Source organism: Primulina tabacum, chromosome 9 (assembly GCF_025594145.1).
Source record: "Primulina tabacum isolate GXHZ01 chromosome 9, ASM2559414v2, whole genome shotgun sequence".
Taxonomy (NCBI): domain Eukaryota; kingdom Viridiplantae; phylum Streptophyta; class Magnoliopsida; order Lamiales; family Gesneriaceae; genus Primulina; species Primulina tabacum.
The window spans coordinates 37,124,330-37,148,128 of NC_134558.1; the positions used below are offsets into that span (position 1 = coordinate 37,124,330).

The 23,799-nt window shown below is 35.6% G+C and overlaps 4 protein-coding genes across 5 annotated transcripts; 3 read left to right on the plus strand and 1 right to left on the minus strand.

Moving 5' to 3' along the window:
• The first annotated feature begins 448 nt into the window (after window positions 1-448).
• LOC142555767 (putative inactive shikimate kinase like 2, chloroplastic) lies at window positions 449-4,287 on the plus strand. The gene is made up of 8 exons (XM_075666848.1): window positions 449-705; window positions 1,056-1,243; window positions 1,322-1,516; window positions 1,930-1,991; window positions 2,613-2,679; window positions 2,809-2,927; window positions 3,569-3,745; window positions 4,051-4,287. The coding sequence occupies exons 1-8, from the start codon at window positions 454-456 to the stop codon at window positions 4,185-4,187; spliced, it is 1,197 nt and encodes a 398-aa protein (XP_075522963.1). The 5' UTR covers window positions 449-453; the 3' UTR covers window positions 4,188-4,287.
• A 1,342-nt stretch (window positions 4,288-5,629) lies between these two features.
• Window positions 5,630-8,234, plus strand: LOC142555761 (protein CANDIDATE G-PROTEIN COUPLED RECEPTOR 7-like). 2 transcript variants are annotated; one of them, XM_075666842.1, is made up of 2 exons: window positions 5,630-7,013; window positions 7,815-8,234. In XM_075666842.1, the coding sequence occupies exon 1, from the start codon at window positions 5,647-5,649 to the stop codon at window positions 6,973-6,975; it is 1,329 nt and encodes a 442-aa protein (XP_075522957.1). In that variant the 5' UTR covers window positions 5,630-5,646; the 3' UTR covers window positions 6,976-7,013; window positions 7,815-8,234. The 2 variants fall into 2 exon arrangements, with proteins under 2 accessions (XP_075522957.1, XP_075522956.1); XM_075666841.1 differs by lacking the exon at window positions 7,815-8,234 and adding an exon at window positions 7,087-7,250.
• On the minus strand, window positions 7,987-9,998 carry LOC142555762 (beta-carotene isomerase D27, chloroplastic). The gene is made up of 6 exons (XM_075666844.1): window positions 9,482-9,998; window positions 9,230-9,322; window positions 8,951-9,012; window positions 8,759-8,865; window positions 8,323-8,418; window positions 7,987-8,234 (listed from the first exon to the last, which is right to left on the minus strand). The coding sequence occupies exons 1-6, from the start codon at window positions 9,851-9,853 to the stop codon at window positions 8,185-8,187; spliced, it is 780 nt and encodes a 259-aa protein (XP_075522959.1). The 5' UTR covers window positions 9,854-9,998; the 3' UTR covers window positions 7,987-8,184.
• Window positions 9,999-21,779: 11,781 nt separating this feature from the next.
• LOC142555764 (putative serine/threonine-protein kinase PBL19) lies at window positions 21,780-23,648 on the plus strand. The gene is made up of 3 exons (XM_075666845.1): window positions 21,780-22,592; window positions 22,674-22,934; window positions 23,029-23,648. The coding sequence occupies exons 1-3, from the start codon at window positions 22,302-22,304 to the stop codon at window positions 23,542-23,544; spliced, it is 1,068 nt and encodes a 355-aa protein (XP_075522960.1). The 5' UTR covers window positions 21,780-22,301; the 3' UTR covers window positions 23,545-23,648.
• The last annotated feature ends 151 nt before the right edge of the window (window positions 23,649-23,799 follow it).

Genomic DNA, 23,799 nt, shown 5'->3' on the forward strand with positions numbered 1-23,799 from the left:
GGTTATGGGATATATCTCGTTTGATTCGAACACGTTGGAATTGCAAAGCTTTTCTTTTCATATCCATCCTTCCGTGGAAATTTACACAACCTTTCATATTGGAAATAAGCAAAGCAATAGTAGAGTGAGTGTTATATGAAATCACCACCAAATCAATGTGCTGACCATGCATACAAAAATCATGCGATATTCTGAAATTATATAAATATCATTACCACGATTGATTTGTGACCAAATTTCAGAATATTTATATGTATTATCTGATAAAGTTTACCAATAATTTGAGCACATATATGCTGAAATCACATATCACACTAGTAAATAATGTATTTATTATTTAATTAATTAAGTTATTATAAAGTTAATTAATTTATACGTGGTTAATAAATTTAATATTTATTAAAAAAATGCATTTTATTTGAAAATTGTTATTATTTAATAACCCCCCTTCTAATGCTATCCGCAAATGCAGAGGGCAAAATGGCTACATCTGTGAACAGCTTCGTCCTTCCACCAAATCCACCACCATGTTTCTTTCCTGCTCCTTCTACTATCTCTGTATTAACACCAAAATTCTTGGTTCTTGCAACCCGCTTTCCTTCGATTCTTCCTCTTGTTTCTGCTGTTCCTGTGAACCAGCGAAGCAGGCACACGCAACTCTGCTGCGCCACTCCGGCTGTCTCCACGGACACAACCCATTACGAGGTAGAGATTAAAATCTACTTTCCTGGAGAAATTACAAGAAATGGTATTTTGTTATGTCTCAAGTCTGCTCTGCGGACTACAAGCAATTGGGCCGTAGCTTATAGCTGATATAAGCCCGGAGAATCTCCTAATATGCTCGGAGACTCTCCCGCTGTAGTACATATTAGAAAGCGGTTCCCACTTAATAGTTTTTTCTTAAACATGTTATTGCCCACCCTTTCCACCTAAACAGAACTTATGAAATATACTGGACAATAATTATTCAGGTATATTTATCAACTGTAGAAATGTACATTTGTCAGCAAACTTGGGATATCTCTGATACGAGAATAAATTGAAACTTAGTGCAGTTTCATGACGATTCAACTGAGGTAGAGTTGAGATTGGAGCTAGGGAGTGAAAGCATAGGTCCCAAGGATATCTTTGTAGATGCAAATGATACCTCTTTGGTCATTAAAGTGCAGCAATCAGGGTACATAAGGACTCTCTTGGAGACTGATAGTCTCTATGGAGTCATAAAGCCTGCGGAAACGATATGGTATATGTTGGTAATATGAACCATAGAGGATCAACGCAAACCATTTCATGATTATACTGATGTTTGTTCTCTTTTTAGGTACATAGATGAAGCTCAACTGGTGGTTAACTTGAAGAAGCAAGACCCAGAATTAAAATGGCCCGACATTATGGAATCCTGGGAGTCATTAACAGCGGGAGTCATGCAACTATTGAAAGGAGCTTCAATCTTCTTAGTTGGAGAATCGGCTGACATAAACCACAAGATTGCTCGAGAACTAGCTGTTGGTCTTGGGTACGGGACTCTCTTCATTGGACTATAAACTTAGAATTGACGTGAATATATTACTTCAATAATATATAAGGTTATACTAATTTTATCAGGCTGTCTTTCGGTAGCCTTTACGTTTTGCTTGCTCTTGTCTGTATCACTCAATTTGAAGTGTTGTTTATAATCTAAGCAATTAATCTTATATCATCTTGTTAGTTTTTAATAAAAGTGTCAGGAAAGGGAAGACTTGGAAGTACTGATTGATCTGATTTCTGTTCCAATTTTACCTGTTTTTGGCATTTCTCTTTATACATTAATCAGAAGTTTTCTGGTGTTTGCAGCATAAAAAACATTATGTCTTTCTATATGCTTGGGCTTTAATTCTTCGTTAGTCTAATTTCTTTATCTTCCTAAATTTGTATCTTCTATGTTATTAGATACACTCCGCTCAATACACAGGAGCTGCTAGAAGCATATACTAAGCAATCCATCGATTCATGTGAGTGAACAGGTTTCTTAATCTCTGCATGCGTAATCCACTCTCGTTATCTCACTCACCCACATATGATAGCAAAATAACCACTCGTTGATATCATTCGGTTATCATGGAGTCTTTAAATTGTCGAATGGAAAAATTTGTATTTGCAAACATCATTTTGAAGTGAATGAAAAATAGGGTGCTCAAGTGCAAGCAAGTTTAATGCATAGTTATCATCCATCTTGTATTCCCTTTAAAAAATTTCACTTTTTGCATCAAAAAACAAATTTCCATGTTTTTTGTGTACAGAGTTAATCAAGAATGAAAATCTTCGTGAGTTTTCCAGAGATTGAACTGGGTCAATGTCAAGAAAGAAAAGTAAAGAAAATAGATCGATATAAGTTCATATAATGAAGATCCTGAAAACTTCAAATGAATATATCCACTATCTTCGTGAGTTTTCCAGAGATTGAACTGGATCAATGAAAAGAAAGAAAAGTAAAGAAAATAGATCAATATAAGTTCCATAAAATGAAGATCCTGAAAACTTCAAATGAACATATTCCACATTTTGCATTGACTCGACAAACTATAACTTGCATAACCATCTTGCAGTTCGTTGACATCTTAAACTGGTTCCAGGGGTGATGGCAGAGGGCAATGAAGCTGTTGCAGAAGCAGAAGATGCTATATTAGAGAATCTTAGTCGGTATTATTTTTAGCTGTATTCACCACATGATCATTTATTTGGTGCTGCAAAATTGACCATCTTCTACTATTCTTTTTCCTTGATATTTCCTTATGCAATTAAATGTTTTATAAACGATTGAATTTCCAGTCAAGCCCGAGCTGTTGTTGCAACAATAGGAGGGGAATATGGTGCTGCCAGGAGGCCTAATAAATGGCGGCATATTTTTGCAGGATTTACTGTTTGGTTGTCTCAGTCTGAAGCTCTAGGTATTAAGTTTATTCTCTCTGCAGTGTTTTAAGCATACAGTAATCGTCCATCTTTTGTGAGGACAAACATAACCGGTTTTTTTCCTGTCAGTGGGAGAATATTTCAAATTTACTCAATGGGATGATTGATATTTTTAGTCGGAAGTATTGATTTGGGGGATCGGAAGCCAGGCATTGTTTGAAAGTCGTTTTCGCGGTGTTCTCGGAAAGAAATTAAGGACCTTACAATCACTTTAATTGATGTTTGTTTTCAAAGGAGTTTTTACATCTTAACGTTCGAAAAGATGCTGCGGATTGTGTGTAAAAGAGTTTCCTCATACCTTTGAAACTTGCATGATACACAGATACGGGGTGAATGGTTAGTTGTGTTAAACAAGATTTTGTTTTTGCTTAGGATTGATAGGTGAAAGCTCATGTCATTTATTGTATTCACTAGTACCATTACCATGATATCCCTTCTCTGGCTTAAAACAACTTTCATGTATAAATTATTAAAAAACATAACTTTAGGTATCCCTTCTTATTTTTTTGGTTTTATGTTGATATCCGTTTCATAGACGAAAAAGTTTCTTGGCCTCTAAAAAAAGGGTATTGTTCTGTTTATAGCTTCTCAAAATATATTTGATTTGGTAATTGTGAAGATGAAAAGTCGGCAACAGAGGAGGCCAAGAGACACATCCAAGATGGTCTTCAAGGTTACGCAAATGCTGAAGTGGTCATGAAGCTTGGAGGTTGGGATGCCAATTACTCCAAAACTATCGCCCAGGCTTTACTCAGCGCTCTAAAACGTTTGATATTATCAGATAAAAATATTCCAGGTACACTCTATGTTCGTCTTATTTTCAATGTCATTTTATATACTTAGTCGATCATGTTTTTGTGACAAACTCCGTATCCACACTTCCTATGATTTGCACTCCAGATTTTCAGATTTTCATTCCATGCTTCAATATCTTTATCACGTGTAGAAAGATGTCCTTTTTCTAATGCTTGTCTACGAATGGCACGTCATAATGTTCACACAGTACAGAAGATCACAACACAATAGGAAACACAGGGTGTGCACTTGATTTGAAGGTATGGTAGTAGGGTGTTGCTGATAAAAAGTTTCCTTGTTTTGAAGATAAAAAGAGCCTGTATATAAGACTGGGATGCCGAGGGGACTGGCCGGAGATCAAACTTCCTGATGGCTGGGATCCATCCACGGGAACTGATGATTCTATTTCTGCATCAATGTTGTGTGATAGATCTTCTACTTGATCCGACCTATGAAATTGTATACTTTTTATGTTTAAATATGAACCGTGTCATCCAAATATTATTCTAAGATTTATAATGTTTAAAACTTATTATACCGTAATTATAATGAAAAAGCAAAGATAAAATGAATATTGAATGATCGTTCAAGCATGTAAAAAGTAAATTTTAACACAAGATATTACAATGTATAATTATTTTTCATATAAAATATAATTTTGGTGGGTCTGTATTTTCATCGACATTTGTGACTTCTCGTGTATAAATTATTATATTTCCTCCATAAAAATGAGAGTAACAAACAGGAGGAAGGAATAAAATCCATTATATTTTTGAAGATCATGTGTAGCTCTGCGTCTAATTCTTCCTTCTCAATTATATAATCTATTTTATTTTTTTATATAAATTAATATTTTATTTTATTAAATATGAAATGTGGATTTACTTAATACGGATAAAAATGTCATCTCACCAGAAAATTAAACAAATGATTTTTTTATTATTAATTACTTTAAAGTACGTGGAAATAAATGGCATCGGTTACTTCAACATAAAATAAATGATCTAATCACAATCTACATAAATCTTATTGGTCAAAAAAATATGGCAAAAATTTGAATGAGACGGTTTCACGAGTCGTATTTTATGAGATAAATTTTTTATTCGGGTCATCCACGAAAAAATATTATTTTTTATGCTAAGAATATTACTTTACATTGTGAAATCGGTAAGGTTGACCCATCTCATAGATAAAGATACGTGAAACCGTTTCACAAGAGACCTACTCAAAAAATATTGATGAAAAATCCTGAATATTAAACAAACACTTGGGCTAGTTTTACAATGATGCATGTAGAGATGACAATTTTTCCCACTGGTTTGGAGCCCCACTGGGAAAACTCGAAACGGAGATGGGGATCCCCGATTTTTTCGGGTTTGGATTCGGGTTCAGGGATTTTCTTAAATCCCTAATGTAGTTCGGGACAGGTATAAGATTATTATTTCATCCTCGAACCCGCTCCGCAAATAATATCAACAATAAAATAATAATATTATTAGTATTAATGATATAATAATATATATTATTATTATTGATATTAATATTAATATTATAACTAATAATAATATATAATAATAAGTTTTGGTATTGAGGAAATTTCCGAATCCGTCATCGTCTTATCCATATTAATATTTTTGAAATGGAGATGGGGACGGGGATGAGAAGTTGATCCCTAAAATTTCGGATGTGGTGATTTTTCAAACCCGAAAATGCGGGGATCGGAATGGATATAGAGATGGAGATGGAATTCGAGGACGAGATTAAGGATGACAAATTCGCGCTCCGTTCCGTCTCCTTGTCATCTGGATTGAATGCATGTAATGTTGTTAACATAAGTAATAATATTTGAAAATTAATAAATAGTATTAATTGAAAATGTTGTCCATACTTCACCCCCATATCATGTATCTGCCCCATATCATGTATCTGCTTCTCCTGATTCTCTTCTCCGTCGCTTCACTCACCGGAGCAGAGATCCGCCACTCGGAGATCCGGAACGATGATCGACCGATAATCGCCTTTGACGAGTTTGGATTCACCCACCGGGGTCAGCTGCAGCTCAACATCACCAAGCTCTCTCTGTCCGGGCCGCAGAATCCCGACACCTCCATCCTCTCCAAGTTGGGATTCTTCCTCTGCACGCGCGACGCCTGGATCCATGTACTTCAGCAAATAGAGGATGCGGAGATCACCTGTGCTCTGGGATCTGATTCAGTCAAGAAAGTCTTCACCTTTGATGCGCTACCCAATCCCATCCCCACCGTGTGGAATTTGCTCTACTCTGAATCAGATGCGGATCGGTACACTCTTGTCTTTGCTAATTGCTTTCCTCAGCTAAAAATCTCCATGAACGTGCGCTCCGCGATGTACAACCTGGAAGGCGGCAAGTCCGACAGGCGTGATTATCTCTCGGCGGGTAAAACGGTCTTGCCTAGGGTTTATTTCCTCTTCTCCATGATCTATTTTGTTTTGTCTGCGTTTTGGATCAGTGTTCTCTACAAGAAGAGGTTGACTGTCTTTGGGATCCATTTCTTTATGTTGTCGGTGGTGGTTTTGAAAGCGTTGAATTTGCTATGCGAGGCTGAGGATAAATCTTATATCAAACGCACAGGGTCTGCCCACGGGTGGGATGTGCTGTTTTACATTTTCAGTTTCTTGAAGGGTATTACTCTGTTTACTTTAATTGTCTTGATCGGGACCGGATGGTCGTTCTTGAAACCGTATTTGCAAGATAAGGAGAAGAAGGTGCTCATGATCGTGATCCCACTTCAGGTGGTTGCAAACATAGCGCAGGTTGTGATTGATGAAACAGGTCCATACGGTCAGGATTGGGTGACCTGGAAACAGGTGTTCTTGCTTGTTGACGTTGTATGTTGTTGCGCAGTGCTGTTCCCAATCGTTTGGTCCATCAAGAATTTGCGGGAGGCAGCAAGGACAGACGGGAAGGCTGCTGTGAATTTGATGAAGTTGACTTTATTTAGGCAGTATTACATAGTGGTGATATGCTACATATACTTCACGCGGGTCGTGGTTTATGCACTGGAGACTATTACTTCATATAAGTATCTATGGGCTAGCATTGTGGCAGGGGAGGTGGCTACACTGGCGTTCTATGTATTCACAGGGTACAAGTTCAAGCCTGAGGCTCACAATCCGTATTTTGTTATTGATGATGAGGAAGAGGAGGCTGCAGCTGAGCAAATGAAGCTGGATGATGAGTTTGAGTTGTGAGCTGCCCATAATGTGCGGAATATTTGGAGAAGAATGAGGTTGATGTCACATTTTGTACTTTTTCTTTCTTACGTGCTCTCATATACTTGAATCAGTAGTGTAATTTCACAGGTTTCAAGACCACCTCTAAATGTTGTTGATAATAGTCATCGGACAAGCAGATGATAAAGCCCATCAGTTTAATACAAGTGTTGCTCATCACTGTCTTTTTCCCTTCTTTTCCTTGTATGAGTTGATAAAAAGTTTTTAACGTGTGACCTATCCTTTTTCGTCAACATGGTTACATCCCTTTTACTACATTTTTTTTCTTATGCGTTCTTGTTGCACATATGATGACTGATCGCATTTATTTTTTAAAGTCAGTTAAGCTGAAGATTAGAGAAAAAGACACTAGGATGAAAGTTATATCTGGTTTTATGCAAGAAAAATGCTGATATTTATTTCTTCAAATTTATGGACTGCCGGAAAACTTGGCTTAATTTACGGGGCTTAAAACTGAATTAAAGTGATTTTTTCCCCATCTTTTCCTTCTTGGTCATCTTCATAACTGTCGCCCATCGGTTATACAGACTAGACTACCATATCCGACTTTATCCACTTCGATGGCACTGATGCCCTTTTTTCCTTTGTAAATCTTTGAGACGCCAATGCCCAAACTGGCTTTGTGCTGTTAATGTGGCATAATTTGAAGAATAAAATCTGAGCCCTTTTGGACTTTTTCATGAAGTTTTTGATTTTGGGACCGTGCATTAAAAGTTTCCAATTTTTTGTTATTTCTCAAACTATCACTGGTTTATTTGGTTCTCTATAACGTTTCTGCATGAAATATTGCTTTTCAGGCATGCACTCAATATCCGAAAAATTATGAGTTTCAAAGCTCTCTTTCACCAATTTTCACCTATTTTATCAACTTACCAGGCGTAGTAAATCTTTCCACCAAACGTTTCCAATGAGAGATATCGACTGAACACGTTTCAACATAAACTAACAACTAAAAACAATTGCTGCAAGTATGAGAAACACTATACACACACTACACTTGAGAAAATAATATTTAAAGAGTTAACAGTATTGAAAAAAATAGAAAGAAAATATTAACAATTACTGTATTATATCTCCACTGTGTATGTACTAATATTTAGGCGTGGTAAAACCACTGCCACCAAAAGCTCATCAAGAAAGTTCATATTTCTTGTATATCTCATCCTTTCATGCTTTCAGTTTGTGACAGAAACTGGAATTTGGATTCGCTAAGGAGCCTGGAGAGTAAGTATTGTTTAAAATTTAGTATATCTCAGAAAAAAGTTTGCTACATACTTAAAACCAAACATGTACAAGTAAACTTACAGAAATCGACGAGACAAGGTTGTTTGGATGCTGGATCCTCCTCAAATGGCGGTGGAACTTGTCCATACACCATCTCACAACTCATATCTTCAAAATCTGTACCATGAACGAAACTGAGTATAGATGCACAAACACAAAGAAACATCCATTTGGGTTTTGTATTTTGGAATTTCACATTGCATTTGAATTCGGTCGTGATTCAGTCATTTATATCAAATTTTGATGTATTTAAATTTGAGGCTGGCCCACTTCTTACAAATTAGTTCGAGCTTTAAGAACAGATGGTTCTTGGCTAGGCATCAGCATAGAGATCCTAAGGTCGAAACCTTCTGGGAACAATTCATTCTAGATTGCAATAAGTGGAGAACTCAAATATATGACAGAATCATCAAATCCAAATCCGCCAGAACATGAAGGAAAGATGAAATTGACATACTAGGAGTCATGGTTAGTGGAAGGCCGAACTCGTTGGTGAAGAAATCTTGTGTAGGTATTTTACACATGTTTACACACATTCCGACACACCCACTGTTCTCCAGGTACCTTGATGCATGAACGGAACAAGTTAATTATATATGAAACGAACCCAACCAAATTCACGCAAAAGCAAAGGATAAAATAAATATACCTGCATTTCTTAATGTGGACTCCACTTTTTTGCTTCACTCCATTAACTTCCACTTCCACAACCTACAGAACGCACTTATTTATTTCAAGTGCACGCAGAAAGCTGCATAAGCCATTAATTAAGTTGGCTGCTTTACTAGTTACTACAGACTGCATCGAACCATGACTATGACATATCGTATTGGGATACAAAAGCCATTGTACTATGCATGATAAACATCAATCAGTTCCTGTAAAACGTAGAAATTGCATAATGAAGTACTTGAGCCTGTAATTATACCTCAGAGGGACCAACTAACCAGTGGAAGAAGGGTACTGTTATGGCTGCATTGAATTCTGCCGCCCACTTCGTTGGTGGAAATAATTTTCTGAACTGCAGAAGCAAAACACAATACTCAGAACAACATATTCCAATTTCAAGGCTACTTCATATATAGAATTATATATAAAAAAAACAAATGTATCAAAAGGACGGTTTTTAGACATCAATCTGAAACAGGATGCATGATAATCAGGATCAAAAAGGGCATACTTGGGCAGGTGCACCAGGAGGAAGCATGGAAAGAAGCACCTCTCTCACCACTTGCTGCTGCTGCTGGCGCGACCTTCCTTCCATCACTCTCTTCGACACATCAACAAACGAATCGTAATCATAATCCAACCACCCCATTTCCTTGCTTCCACCTCTGGCGAATTTCGATATCTTCCGCGCAAACAGGGTCATAAAAACCTTCTCAAATACCCCGTCATTGTACTTAGTCTTCTGCCCCATGGGAGCCGGTTCCCCCGACGCCTCCGCAATCCCACATCGAATTATGCTGACGCCGTTGCAATGACTGTTTCTTCGACTACAACAGTGGCCAACAGATGTCATATTGACAGGTTGGAAGCTAAGAACCGCCATTAGCTATTGATTTCTTGGTTCCCACTGCAAAAACTGGAGCGGTAATGAACCTTGCAAGTTTTCTCCTCCGAAGATGAAGATAGATGAGGCGTGTGGAGACAATGACATTGGAGGGACCATATCACTTATCAGGAAAAATTATGGCGATACAGGTGCCGCGTAAGTTAACTCACTCTATTACAAATACAAATGGTATACACATTCACAGCTTCTTTTGCTATTTTTTTTCCTTTTTGGTTAAAATTTGGATATTTTTTTATTTGGTCAGTGAATCTTGTAATCGATGATCTTGCATCATTTGAATAAAATTTTACAAATTTTCCGGTAAAAAATAAATTAAGAAAACATCTCTTAATTATGTCTATTCACTCTGAGACGGTTTCACGAATCTTTATCTGTAAGACGAGTCAACCCTACCGATATTCACAATAAAAAGTAATACTGTTAGCATAAAAAGTGATATTTTTTCATGGATGACCCAAATAAGATATCTGTCTCACAAAATACGACCTGTTAGACCGTCTCACACAAATTTTTGCCCTCTTATTAACCTTAATTTGGATGAAAATGATCATATATTTTAATTACTTCATACAAATTACCCTTTTATTCCAAAGATCTTATGAAAACAATTTAATAAATTACAGAAATATTTATGTTATTTTGTTGATGATTATTGTATTACTTTGGTTGGTTTTGAAAATCAGTTCATTTAAAAAAAAAAGCTGTGTAAATTTATTAAATCTTTTATGTTTTTTAGATTTCTTGATTACAATTAAGGGTGGGCATAAAACCCGAAAAACCAAAAAAACCGATCGAACCAAATAATTCAGTTTAAATGGTTCGATTTTATCGTTTTTTCGGTCGGTTATGGTTTTAAAATTTATGAAGTTCGGTTTTCGGTTCGGTTTTCGGTTTTAATCCCCAAAAAAACCGAAAAACCTGAACCGGCCATATTATTGTTAAATATAAGGTTTTATGTATAATGGGTCATATTATTGGTAAGTATAAGACTTTTTATGTATAATGGACCTATTAAGATTTAGGAACTTAGTATCATTAACCCTCAATTTTTCAATCCGATCGTTTTCTCTTTTTTCTTACCACTCATCAGTCGACGTTTTCTCTTTTTTATCTGTATATATTTCTTTAATATTTTCGTAAGATTATTTGTGTTCCATTCGAGCTGATTGACACCTTGTTATCATTCTTATTACTGAATATTCGTTGGATTCATGCATTTTTCGTATTTACATTGTTAATTAGTTATATATTGTTATTATATTCGTATGACATGTTTGTACACAACACATGTTATATTTTTAAAGGCATAAAGTGACATATAATTTTATTTCTCAAACAAATTTTAGCCAACCGTTTATAACCGACCGTACAAACCGAACCGTATTACAAAAAAACTCGAACCGAACCGTAATAAAATGGTTTGGTTTTGGACTAGAGATATTCAAAACCGAAAACCGAAAAACCGAACCGCTGTAGAGTAAAACCGGACCAAACCGACCGTTGCCCACCCCGACTTACAATAGATAAATAGAGAAATTTATAAATTAATCATTATTACCTAAGAAAAAACTTTTATTATTTTAAATTTTTATCGAGCTCATTTAACAATGAGAACTTCTAAATTTTATTATAACCCACAATTACTTATACAATTAATCATGACATTTTATGATGTAGAATTATTTTATCTTCAAAATTTTAAAATTTATTTATATCTAATTGGTTCCTAAGTGCATCACATATACTTTCTGCTAATAATATAATATAAATATAGAATTCAATTAACATATAATAATTAAATCAGCAATTTAAATATCATTATAATTACATTTATTAATAATATAATATGAATTACAATCACGGATAAAAATCCTTATGGGTTGCCCATAATATGCACAATCCAATAGTTTAAACCACATATATATATATATATATATATATATATATATATATATTGTCATTATAATTTATTTGGCGTGGATAAGTAACCTGTAATGTATGTGTACATTTGCTCAGTGGATTTGTGTCTGCTGCCGTTGAATGACCTGCTTTTCAAGAAATTTGGATTTTCGACTCTTTCGTGGGTCATGAAATTTGGTATATAAATCGAACCGGAGGCTTGTCTCTATGAGTTGAGAGCCAAAGCTTCCATACGATGCAATTGTGGACCAGACGCATGCCCATATGCATTTGCCTAGCTCCCTTGTGTTTGGGACTAAAAAAGAAAAGAGAGAAAACTTTGACGTACACAAGTCATACTTTCAAAATGTTCTCATTTGGGCAATCGCAGACTGGAAACTCCGTTTACATAGCCGATAGCCAGCAGACCTGAACCTTCCAAATGTAATGTTTTGCTATGTTTTATTTTTTTTTGGCTAACTTGCTCTATTGCAAGCTAAAATAGCCTTGATGGAAGCGGGTTATCAACAACACTTTATGGTTTCCAGTCAGATTCTTCCCAGGTTCTCTCAAGGCAACAAATGGAAGAGCATCAATGCACGACAAGGTGGAGAATTATGAACCACGAGTGTTATCTAATCCGCATAACTCAATGAAGTGGTCAACACAACGGATAGTTCTGGGTTGTGAAGCAAACCGAGGCCTGTACGTAAAACAGTGTCCTTAAAACAGATTCGTCCCCTCCGATGTGCTTCGAGGATGAACTTGGACGTCTGATTCCCAGGATACAACGGAACAACCAGCAGTACCTTAGCACGAGATACCACAAAGGCGAACTGAAATGTACCTAAACTTTATCACGAGACAGAGTAACGAGAGAAGGAGCAGCAGCCGAGACAACAGAACAAGCAAAGCGTCGAAGTAACAGAATGTAGGAGAGTGTGTTGGTATTTTTGAAAGACGTACGTCTGGCCATTCGAAAGGCCAAAGGAGGTCTACCCAGCTGAAACACCAAAGGTCACAGTCCATAATGTAATTTTTCGAAAATAAAAAATAGCAAAAGCCAGGTGAGCCTTGGTGGGAAATTTTGCCTTGATTGGTCCGACATTCGACGCACCCAGGTCGCGTTCGTACGCTTGCACACAAGTCAAGCCTTTTTCCACTGCAAATCGGGCCCATGATTTGCACCTCCCTGCGCCTGTGCGCGCGAGAGAGAGCCTCTTGACCAATCATTGTTACACCTCCATAAAGTGCAACTCAATATAAGCTCACCAATGCTATGTTTATTTTTCTATGTGGGACATTTCCCATTCACCAACTATTAGGCATTGCTTGTCCAATTTCCCATTCAAAAGACACAAGCTCAATAGGCCTCTAAGTCCAACATTTATATGTGTCAAGAAGCTTACACACATAAAAATATATATATCTTGATTGCTTTTGAAAGATAGATCATCTTTCCTCCATTCTATCCAGATTCCAGAAGTTAAAAGATAAATATATGCTTCGAAAGAATCAGGAGTGTATACAAGTTCGGTAGAAATACAAGAGTGAATTCTTTCGGTGTGAGATATCTGTTGTATTGTGGATTCATTGATAATAAGATTAACTCTCTGGTGGATGTAGAACCACGTAAATCCTCTGTTTTTCATTCCTTGCATATTCATTGATTGGTTTACAAGTTCTTGATTCAACAGTAAGATTCACTGGTTGAATTCGTGTGTGTATTCTACAGTAACCTTATATATCTCAATAAAAAGTATAGCCCATGTAACATTACAGTGAACCATAAACTTATGCTCATCAATTCTACGACTGCCGAAAGAAGAAGATAGCAGCACCACACTCATCACCTCGAGCCATGGAATACTAGAACAATGAGGAAGTATTGAAGTCATTCTTAATGGAAAACCAAGCTTCAGAGTGTTGAAAAAAATACTGCCCAGTATTCCACTTTATGTAAGAAATTTGACACATGTTAAAGGAAGACGTACCGTGTAGGAGTTGGCGACGGCCAAGAAGCCTACAACTTTTGACGAAAAGTTGCGTACGCCGACTCAACTTCAGAAACTGAGATGCGTACACGATTATTCCTTTGAAAATAATGCTCCCAAAATTTCTCGTTGATGGTATGAGAAAACGCCTATAAATAGAGCGATTGAGGTCCCTAAGTACACACACCTCATAAGAACAATACACCATCTAAAGAGAGCGTGTAGTGCTTAGAAGGCTTCAACCGAGAGGAAAAACAGAGAAATCAAAATTTTCAATGGCCGGAGGTAACACTCGATTTAAGCTTCCGCATATATTTTTTCATGTTCATGTATACGTAAAAAACATGATTTTGAGAAAAATCTCTAACATTTGGTATCAGAGCCATGATACCTCTGCCTTGAAAATTTTGTTTCTGAAAGTTTACAAAATAGAAGTTTTGATATCATAAGAAATATACCTGAAATTTTCTTCGGAGAATTTCTTCACGTTGCTCTTCGGAGTTTTCGGATGAGATCTTGAAAATTGTATAAAGTTTTTGAATTTGAAAATTAAAAGAGAAATTATTTTTTCGAGCAAAATATTTACGGATAAGAGCTAATGGTTTTTTCTGAAAAATGGAGGATGAAGAAGACGAAAGATTGCAAATAAATAATTGAGGCAAATGAATTCGGAAGTTAAGTGATGCGAATTATTCAGACAGTGCATTCAAATTGAATGAGACCCACACGTCTAGTCATTGTCCAAAATTTTCAATTCTTGTCCGTAAATGATTAATTAAAAAAAAATTTAAATTAAATGTGGGACCCACGAAAATTGACAAAATTGTCAATTCTCGGTAATGTTTTTAATTATTATTATTATTATTATTTTAATAATAATAATTAATTAATAAATAATGATTAATGTGTTATTAGGTTATATGTTTAATTCGGTATACATATAACATTTGGTTAAATAATTTGTACACATTAAAATAATTTGAAGTTCGATGCAATTTTCAATACATTTTAAGAAATTATTTTTGCATGTTAGATATTGTGTCAAATATTATGGATATTTATATGATGTGTACATGCAAATTTAATATTATATTTGTATTTATTTTTGAAAATTTTTAAATGCAAATTTTGTTGAAAAATATTTTGGAAAACAATATTCACATTGTGTTCATATCAAACTATATTAAGTAGTTTATAATTTGAAATGAACATATCAAGTAAGATGTGAATATAATAAAATATTTCAGATATTCACAGATAAACAAATAATCCTCACTTTATCACTACTCTGATAAAAGAGAAAAACTGATGAGGAGCCCACATTTTTGTGATCCTCACTTTATCACTACTCTGATTGAAGAGAAAAACTGATGGGGAACGTATTTGTTCATATTAAGTAAAAATGTGAATATAAAGTTATTTAATATGAAAACTTTTGGCTTATAAAGATTCACATAAATGTGGATAATTTAGTTGAATAATAATAAGGTGACGTAAGAAAACATGATCTAAGGGGGTTCTTCATAGACCGGTTTAAACTGCCTTGACTAGCCACTGGTCTCCCTGATGAACATTGCTCTGTCTAGGAGTTGGGTATTTAAAGGGCCTTAGCACTACCTATCTTTCCTGGGAGCACTCTTGGAAAGTGTTGATTGCGAAATAATTATTATATAAAGCATTAAGTGAAGCCAAAATTTTGTCCGGTGAACCGTATAATTTTAAATAATTGAGGAATAGCCACATCATCCTTAATTATATATAAAAAAAATTATGCATTAAGTGGGTTTTGATCACATAATGGACATCAATTGTAATTAATTATATAAAAATAATAAAATTTACCCCACAGGGATTTTTATTATATTTATATAACTAATTAGGTTAAAATATCAAATTATATTTTTCTTAATTTACCCACAGGAGTTAAGGAAAATATATTTTGATAGTTTTATCATAAAGTTACAGAAAAATCTTATTGAATTAAAATTTTAACCCACATGCAAATTTTATGTCACTAGATTTTTAAAAAACATGATTTACATTGGTAAAACATGATATTGTCTCAAAATTTTAAGCATATGATATTTTGTGCAGTTATGCAACCTGCGACTTTTTCTGATATGAAATGTGACATTCCCGATCTAAAGGGCGATAATTATAAAATTTGGAAAGAAAGAATTCTTCTTCAATTAGGGTAGATGGATATTGATTATGCTATACGGAAAGACGAACCATCTGCTATTACTGAAAACAGCATTCCGGATGATGTTGATCTTTATGAAAAATGGGAGCGATCTAATCGACTCTGTGTAATGTTCATAAATACCAAAATCTCTGCTGGTATGCGTGGTTCTGTCGATCAGTATAATAATGTCAAAGAATTACTGAAAGCTATTGATGAACAGTTTCAGTCTTCAGATAAGGCTCTTGCAAGCACCTTAATTATAGAATTCTCTTCATTAAGGCTCACCAGTGTGAGAGATGTGCGAGAGCACATAATGAAAATGCGGGATATAGCGGCTCGGCTAAAGACACTTGAAGTGGAAATGTCTGAAACTTTTCTTGTGCACTACATTTTATGCACTCTTCCACAACAATATGGACCTTTCAAAATTTCCTATAACACACATAAGGATAAATGGTCAATTAATGAATTAATGACCATGTGTGTTCAAGAGGAAGGAAGATTGTTAATGGAAACGAGTGAAAATGTTTTTATGACTACACAAGAAAAGTATAAGAAGCAAGCCAAAATCCAGGGAAAAGGGAAAGGAATAATTCCACTCCAACCTGACATCAAGAAAGAATCCAAGTGTTTCTTCTGTAAAAAGACGGGACACATTAAGAAGGATTGCAATAAATTTAAGGACTGGCTTGAAAAGAAAGGTATTCCTACTTCATTTGTCTGTTATGAATCTAATATGGTTAATATAATTTATAACACATGGTGGATTGATTCTGGTTCTACAATCCATGTTACAAATACCTTGCAGGGTATGCAAAACCTAAGGAAGCCAATAGAAAATGAGCGAAGCATCTATTCAGGAAACAAGATGTCTTCGCATGTGGAGGCTATTGGGACTTGCTGCCTAGTGTTAAATAGTGGTTATATTTTAAAATTGGAAAAGACCTTTTATGTTCCTAGTTTTTCTAGGAATTTAATTTCAATATCAAAACTTGTACCTTTTGGTTATTCCTTTCAGTTTTTGGATAAATCAATAAATTTGTTTTATAAATCAAATCTTATTGGAAATGGTACAATGGTTGATGGTCTTTTCTCTATTTCTTTACAAAATAATAACACCACTATGCATGTTCAGGGAGGTATTAAAAGATGTGTTATAAATGAAGATTCCTCTATATTGTGGCACAGGAGATTGGGACACATCTCCATAGAGAGAATTAAAAGAGTAGTAAATGATGGAGTACTTAGTACTTTAGATTTTACTGATTTTGAGACTTGTGTGGACTGCATTAAGGGAAAGCAGACCAATAAGTCTAAAAAGGGTGCCAAGAGGAGCACAGAAATATTAGAAATCATATATTCAGATATTTGTTGTCCAGATATGGACATGCAAAGTCCGAAATACTTCATCCCTTTCATTGATGATTACTCACGATACATGTATATCTACATGCTTCATAACAAAAACGAAGCACTAGAAGCCTTTAAGGTTTTTAAGGCTGAAGTGGAGAAGCAATGTGGAAAACATATTAAGATCGTGAGAACTGATAGAGGTGGAGAATATTATGGTAGATACACTGAGAATGGATAAGCACCTGGTCCGTTTGCGAAGTTTCTCCAAGAACATGGGATTGTTGCCCAATATACTATGCCTGATTCTCCGGACCAAAATGGTGTAGCTGAGAGGAGAAACCGAACATTATTGGACATGGTGAGGAGCATGTTTAGTAGCTCTAAACTTCCTAAATCTTTGTGGATTGAAGCTCTTAAGACAGCTGTATATATATTAAACCGAGTTCCAACTAAGACTGTCCCAAAGACGCCATTTGAGTTATTTAAAGGTTGGAAACCGAGTTTGCAACATATACGCGTTTGGGGTTGTCCTTCTGAAATAAGAGTTTATAACCCACATGAAAAGAAACTGGACCCAAGAACTATAAGTGGATATTTCATTGGGTATGCCGAAAAATCCAAATGGTACAGATTCTATTGTCCATCTCACAACACTAGAATTGTGGAATCAATAAATGCAAAATTTCTTGAAAATGATTTGATTAGTGGGAGTGATCATTCAAATGACATAATTTTTGAGAATGATCACATTAATGAACAACCCTCTTATTCAAATGACAGATTGGTCGTTATTCACACACCTCAAGACCAAATGGGTGTTAGACAACCAGTTACTGAAGTTCCACAAATTGCTGATGAAAATCCAGTGGATCAAGTTGTTAATGAAGAACAACAAGAAATTGTTGATCAACCAAACAACCTAAGGAGATCTACTAGAATAAGAAGATCAGCAATATCTAGTGATTATGTTGTGTATTTACAAGAATCGGACTTTAACATCGGAGCCGCAAATGATCCTGAAACGTTTTCACAAGCCATGAGTTGTAATGAGTCAAAACTATGGTTTAATGCTATGAAAGAAGAGATGAATTCTATGGCAGTTAATGGAGTCTGGGATCTTGTTCAGTTGCCTGATGGTGTAAGAGCCATTGGATGTAAATGGGTCTTCAAAACAAAGAAAGACTCATTAGGCAACATTGAAAGGTATAAAGCAAGACTCGTTGCTAAAGGATTCACTCAGCAGGAAGGAATCGACTACACGGAGACTTTTTCTTCTGTATCTAAGAAAGATTCCCTTCGTATCATTCTAGCATTAGTTGCACATTTTGACTTAGATTTACAACAAATGGATGTGAAAACAGCTTTTCTCAATGGAAAACTAGAGGAAGAGGTTTATATGAAACAACCTGAAGGATTCTTCTCTAGTAATGGTGAGCAATTGGTTTGTAAGCTTAAGAAATCTATATATGGATTGAAACAAGCCTCCCGCCAATGGTATTTAAAATTTCATGATGTTATCTCTTCATTCGGATTCGTTAAGAACCCCATGGATCAATGTATATACCAGAAGGTCAGTGGGAGCAAGATTTGTTTCCTTATTCTATATGTGGATGATATATTACTTGCAACCAATGATAAGGGTCTGTTATATGAGGTGAAACAATTCCTCTCTAAAAACTTTGATATGAAGGATATGGGCGATGCATCTTATGTCATTGGCATTAAAATACATAGAGACAGAATTCGAAGTATTATAGGTCTGTCTCAAGAAACCTATATAAACAAAGTTTTAGAGAGATATCGGATGAAAGATTGTTCACCAAGTATAGCTCCCGTTATGAAAGGAGATAAATTCAATTTAAGCCAATGCCCAAAGAATGATCTAGAGCGGGAACAAATGAAAAACATTCCTTATGCTTCTGCTGTCGGAAGCTTGATGTATGCTCAGGTTTGCACTAGACCTGACATTGCATTTATTGTTAGGATGTTGGGAAGATATCAGAGTAATCCAGGTTTAGACCATTGGAAAGCTGCAAAGAAAGTCATGAGGTACCTTCAAGGGACCAAAGATTATATGCTTATGTTCAGACGAACTGAGAATTTGGAAGTAATTGGCTACTCTGATTCAGACTACGCTGGCTGCATTGATTCAAGAAAATCCACTTCAGGATATATTTTCATGCTAGCTGGTAGAGCTGTATCTTGGAGAAGTGCAAAACATACATTGACTGCTACTTCCACTATGGAAGCTGAGTTCGTAGCTTGTTTTGAGGCAACCTCACATGGTGTATGGTTGAAGAGTTTCATTTCAGGGCTTGGAATTATGGATTCTATATCTAGGCCATTAAGAATATATTGTGACAATTCAGCTGCTGTTTTTATGGCTAAAAATAACAAAAGTGGTAGTCGAAGCAAGCACATCGACATTAAGTATTTAGCCATACGAGAACGTGTTAAAGATAAGAAGTTACTTATCGAGCACATTAGCACTGAATTGATGATTGCGGATCCTTTGACTAAGGGCATGCCACCATTGAAATTTAAGGATCATACAGAAATAATGGGACTTGGTTCCTTTATGTAATTTTGTTGTAAGAACAAATTAATGAAACTATGATGTGATATTTTCTCATATTTTTGTGTGCATATTCATTAATTCGAGAAATATCAATAAAGTTGGACCTCGAATAAACATTGTGTTTATTCATTAAGTTATACAGTTTTGAGAGACATTATGCATTGTAATACATGGAAGATAATATTCGTTTTTAAGATAACCTATCGCCATGATTCATGTATTTTGTTTTCTCCTATGGTAAATGAGATATATGTGTCAAGTGGGAGAATGTAAGAAATTTGACACATGTTAAAGGAAGACGTACCGTGTAGGAGTTGGCGACGGCCAAGAAGCCTACGACTTTTGACGAAAAGTTGTGTACGCCGACTCAACTTCAGAAACTGAGATGCGTACACGATTATTCCTTTGAAAATAATGCTCCCAAAATTTCTCGTTGATGGTATGAGAAAACGCCTATAAATAGAGCGATTGAGGTCCCTAAGTACACACACCTCATAAGAACAATACACTATCTAAAGAGAGCGTGTAGTGCTTAGAAGGCTTCAACCGAGAGGAAAAGCAGAGAAATCAAAATTTTCAATGGCCGGAGGTAACACTCGATTTAAGCTTCCGCATATATTTTTTCATGTTCATGTATACGTAAAAAACATGATTTTGAGAAAAATCTCTAGACACTTTAATCAAGAATAAAACCTGAGCAACACGCAGGAAAAAAACAACCCTCGCCAGACAGTGATCTTAAGGGGTTCTTTGTTGAGTCCTCTGACATAGTTCCCCAGATACCTCTGTAACAGATACGCTACCTCATCCTCCAACATCTCTACTCAATTATTTCAACCACACAGACAGCAGAATCATCTGATTTCCACGTTAAACACTTCAATTTATTAATATTTCTTTTGTTTTTGGTTTTACTTGCTAGTTGCTACGACTATCCAAGAGCTTGGGCCCGAATCTTTCATCTACCTGCCGCGTGGACCCATGCGCCCTCTTCGATTTCAAGTCTGAAAGGCAATAATCAAGCATGGGAACCTATTCAAATATGTTATTATTCACGTGCATACTTTTCAATTATAAATAAACAAAAGCACAGAGTCGTGAACAATAAAGGTGGAGGATAAGTGTTTAAATAACGTGACACGATTTAATTAGTTATATAAATAAAATATTACATAAATTTATATATATATATATATAAAAATTCGTTGAATTTGGAACACATCTAATCGAATACTAAATGCATTAAATTTCTCAGAGTGCTTACTATTTTTGTTTCTTATGTTATGAAATTTAAGTTATGATTTGCTAACTTTATTTTTTAAAAATTAGTTTTATTTAATTAATATGACGGCACGTATATGGTGCTACATTAGAATCAGAACATAAAAAAAAACTAGAATTTAAAAAAGTTGAAAGAAAAGAACCACATAAAAGAAAAATATACATATAAGATGAAAGAGTAGGTCTCTTGTGAGACGGTCTCACGAATCTTTATCTGTGAGACGGGTCAATCCTATCGATATTCATAATAAAAAGTAATACTTTTAGCATAAAAAATAATATTTTTTATGGATGATCCAAATAAGATATATGTCTCACAAAATACGAATCGAGACCGTCTCACACAAGTTTTTACCAAGATATAAAAATATGAATAAATCACACGCTCAAAAGTTACTTGAGAAAGTAGAATATGATGAACATCTACTAAGATATTCAATTTCTCTCTCTATCTGTGTTTTCAATTTGAGTATGTCACACGAAATTTGTTCAACATGATTTATTTGATGAATGTAATTTATCGACCCTCACCAATTTCTAAAATTTTAAATAAAATATACACATGAATAAATCCCTCATCAAATACGACTTTTCATGCCGTATCCCATAAGCCAATCCACTCTAAAATCAATAATGTGAATTGATAGCAAAGAAGGAAAATTCAGCAAAGACGCGGACCAAGAAGAAAATATCACGACGAACATCAGCCTGTTTTCCCATGTTAGGAGTCACCATCTTGTTCATGGATTCCTCTTCACAAGCTGTCCCAGAAGATAATTGGTTGAGTTGCCTGCTTCATTCATTATTTACCCACTTCCAATCATCAATATTGCTACTGTGATCCTTCATCATCTCGATGCAATTTCATTGTTGAATTGATGTTGGCTTTTTTCTTTGATTCACATTTATTAGGATTAGGATAGTATTCCTGCATTGCAAAATCAGTCAAAGATGAGAATTTAATTTCTGCTATTTTCTCCCCCTCGCGGTTTCCGGCCCTTTTCCCATTACCATAATAAACACCATTTTTATGTTTTGGTTCGAGTTAATTTGGTCTCCTAGCGGCCAAATTCACACAACCCTTCTGGCTTTCATTTCTTTTCCAAGTGTTTTGTTTTTTAGTTCTTGAAAAATATGAAGTGTCCGTGCATTTTTTTCAAAGAAAACACCAAAGGTGCGCCTCGGAAATCAGCCACAAAGTTGAGAAAATCCACTGCGTCCACGTCATCGAATCGGAGCATCGCGGATTTAAGGGTATTTTCTGTTCCAGAGCTGAAGGAAGCGACCAACAATTTCAACAAATTGCTCAGGATCGGGGAGGGTGGCTTCGGGACTGTGTACAAAGGTACGATCAAGCCGCAAAGTGGTGAGGGGGAACCCACTACTATTGTTGCCATCAAGAAACTCGATCCACAAGGTTGGCAGGTAATTAATTACAAAATTTGCATTACTCGTCAAAGTTCTTGATAAATATACTACATATGTGAGATATATATGATGATGCAGGGCCACAAGCAGTGGATTGCAGAGATCCAATACCTCGGAGTTCTGAATCACCCTAATCTGGTAAAGCTTTTTGGATACTGTTCCTCTGATGGAGAAAGAGGAATCCAAAGATTACTGGTATACGAGTATATGCCTAATAGAAGCTTGGATGATCATCTTTTCAACAAGGCAATGCCCACAATACCATGGGTTACTAGACTACGCATTATTCTCGGGGCAGCTCGAGGAATGGCTTATCTGCACGAAGGTTTGCAAATACAGGTACTCATCCGGGCAGACCGAGCATGGGCAAACGGGGTGGTGTGCATTCTCGGTCCAAAATTTGTCTTTATGATAATTGTGCTTTGTAATGTAGGTGATATACAGGGACTTCAAGTCCTCGAACGTCCTGTTGGACGAGGAATTCAATGCCAAGCTTTCAGACTTTGGTCTTGCAAGAGAAGGCCCTACAGGGGACCGCTCTCATGTATCCACAGCGCCAATTGGGACACGCGGCTATGCGGCCCCAGAATATATAGAGACAGGACGTCTGACGATCAAGAGTGATGTATGGAGCTTTGGAGTTGTGGTTTATGAGATAATTACGGGAAGGCGGACATTGGAAAGAAACCTTCCATTGGCAGAGCAAAAGCTTATTGAATGGGTGAGACAGTTTCCACCATATACCAAAAGGTTTGACATGATAATGGATCAACGACTACAAAATCAGTATTCCCCGAACTCTGCTAGAACCATTGCAAAATTGGCTGATAGCTGTCTCAACAAGAACCCGAAAGATCGGCCGGCGATGAGCCATGTGGTGGAGATCTTGAATCAAGTTATAATGCAAGAAGAATCAGTCACCAGAGATGAACTTACAGATCTTGATTAGAATCTTGAAATAAGTTTTTCTTGCGATGAAAATGATGATGCATATGTAACTTAGTATTGATTTTTGATACATGTATATTACCACGATTCTATTTCTAATCTTCATGACAGCAGTACACAACTGTTATTTTTCTATTTTTTTTATTAAATATAACTTTCGAATTAAGTTAATAGTTTGAAAATCACGATAATTAGTTAAATCGCACAGTATTTCCTATTTTTTTATTAAAAAAAATAGGAAATACTGAAACAAAAA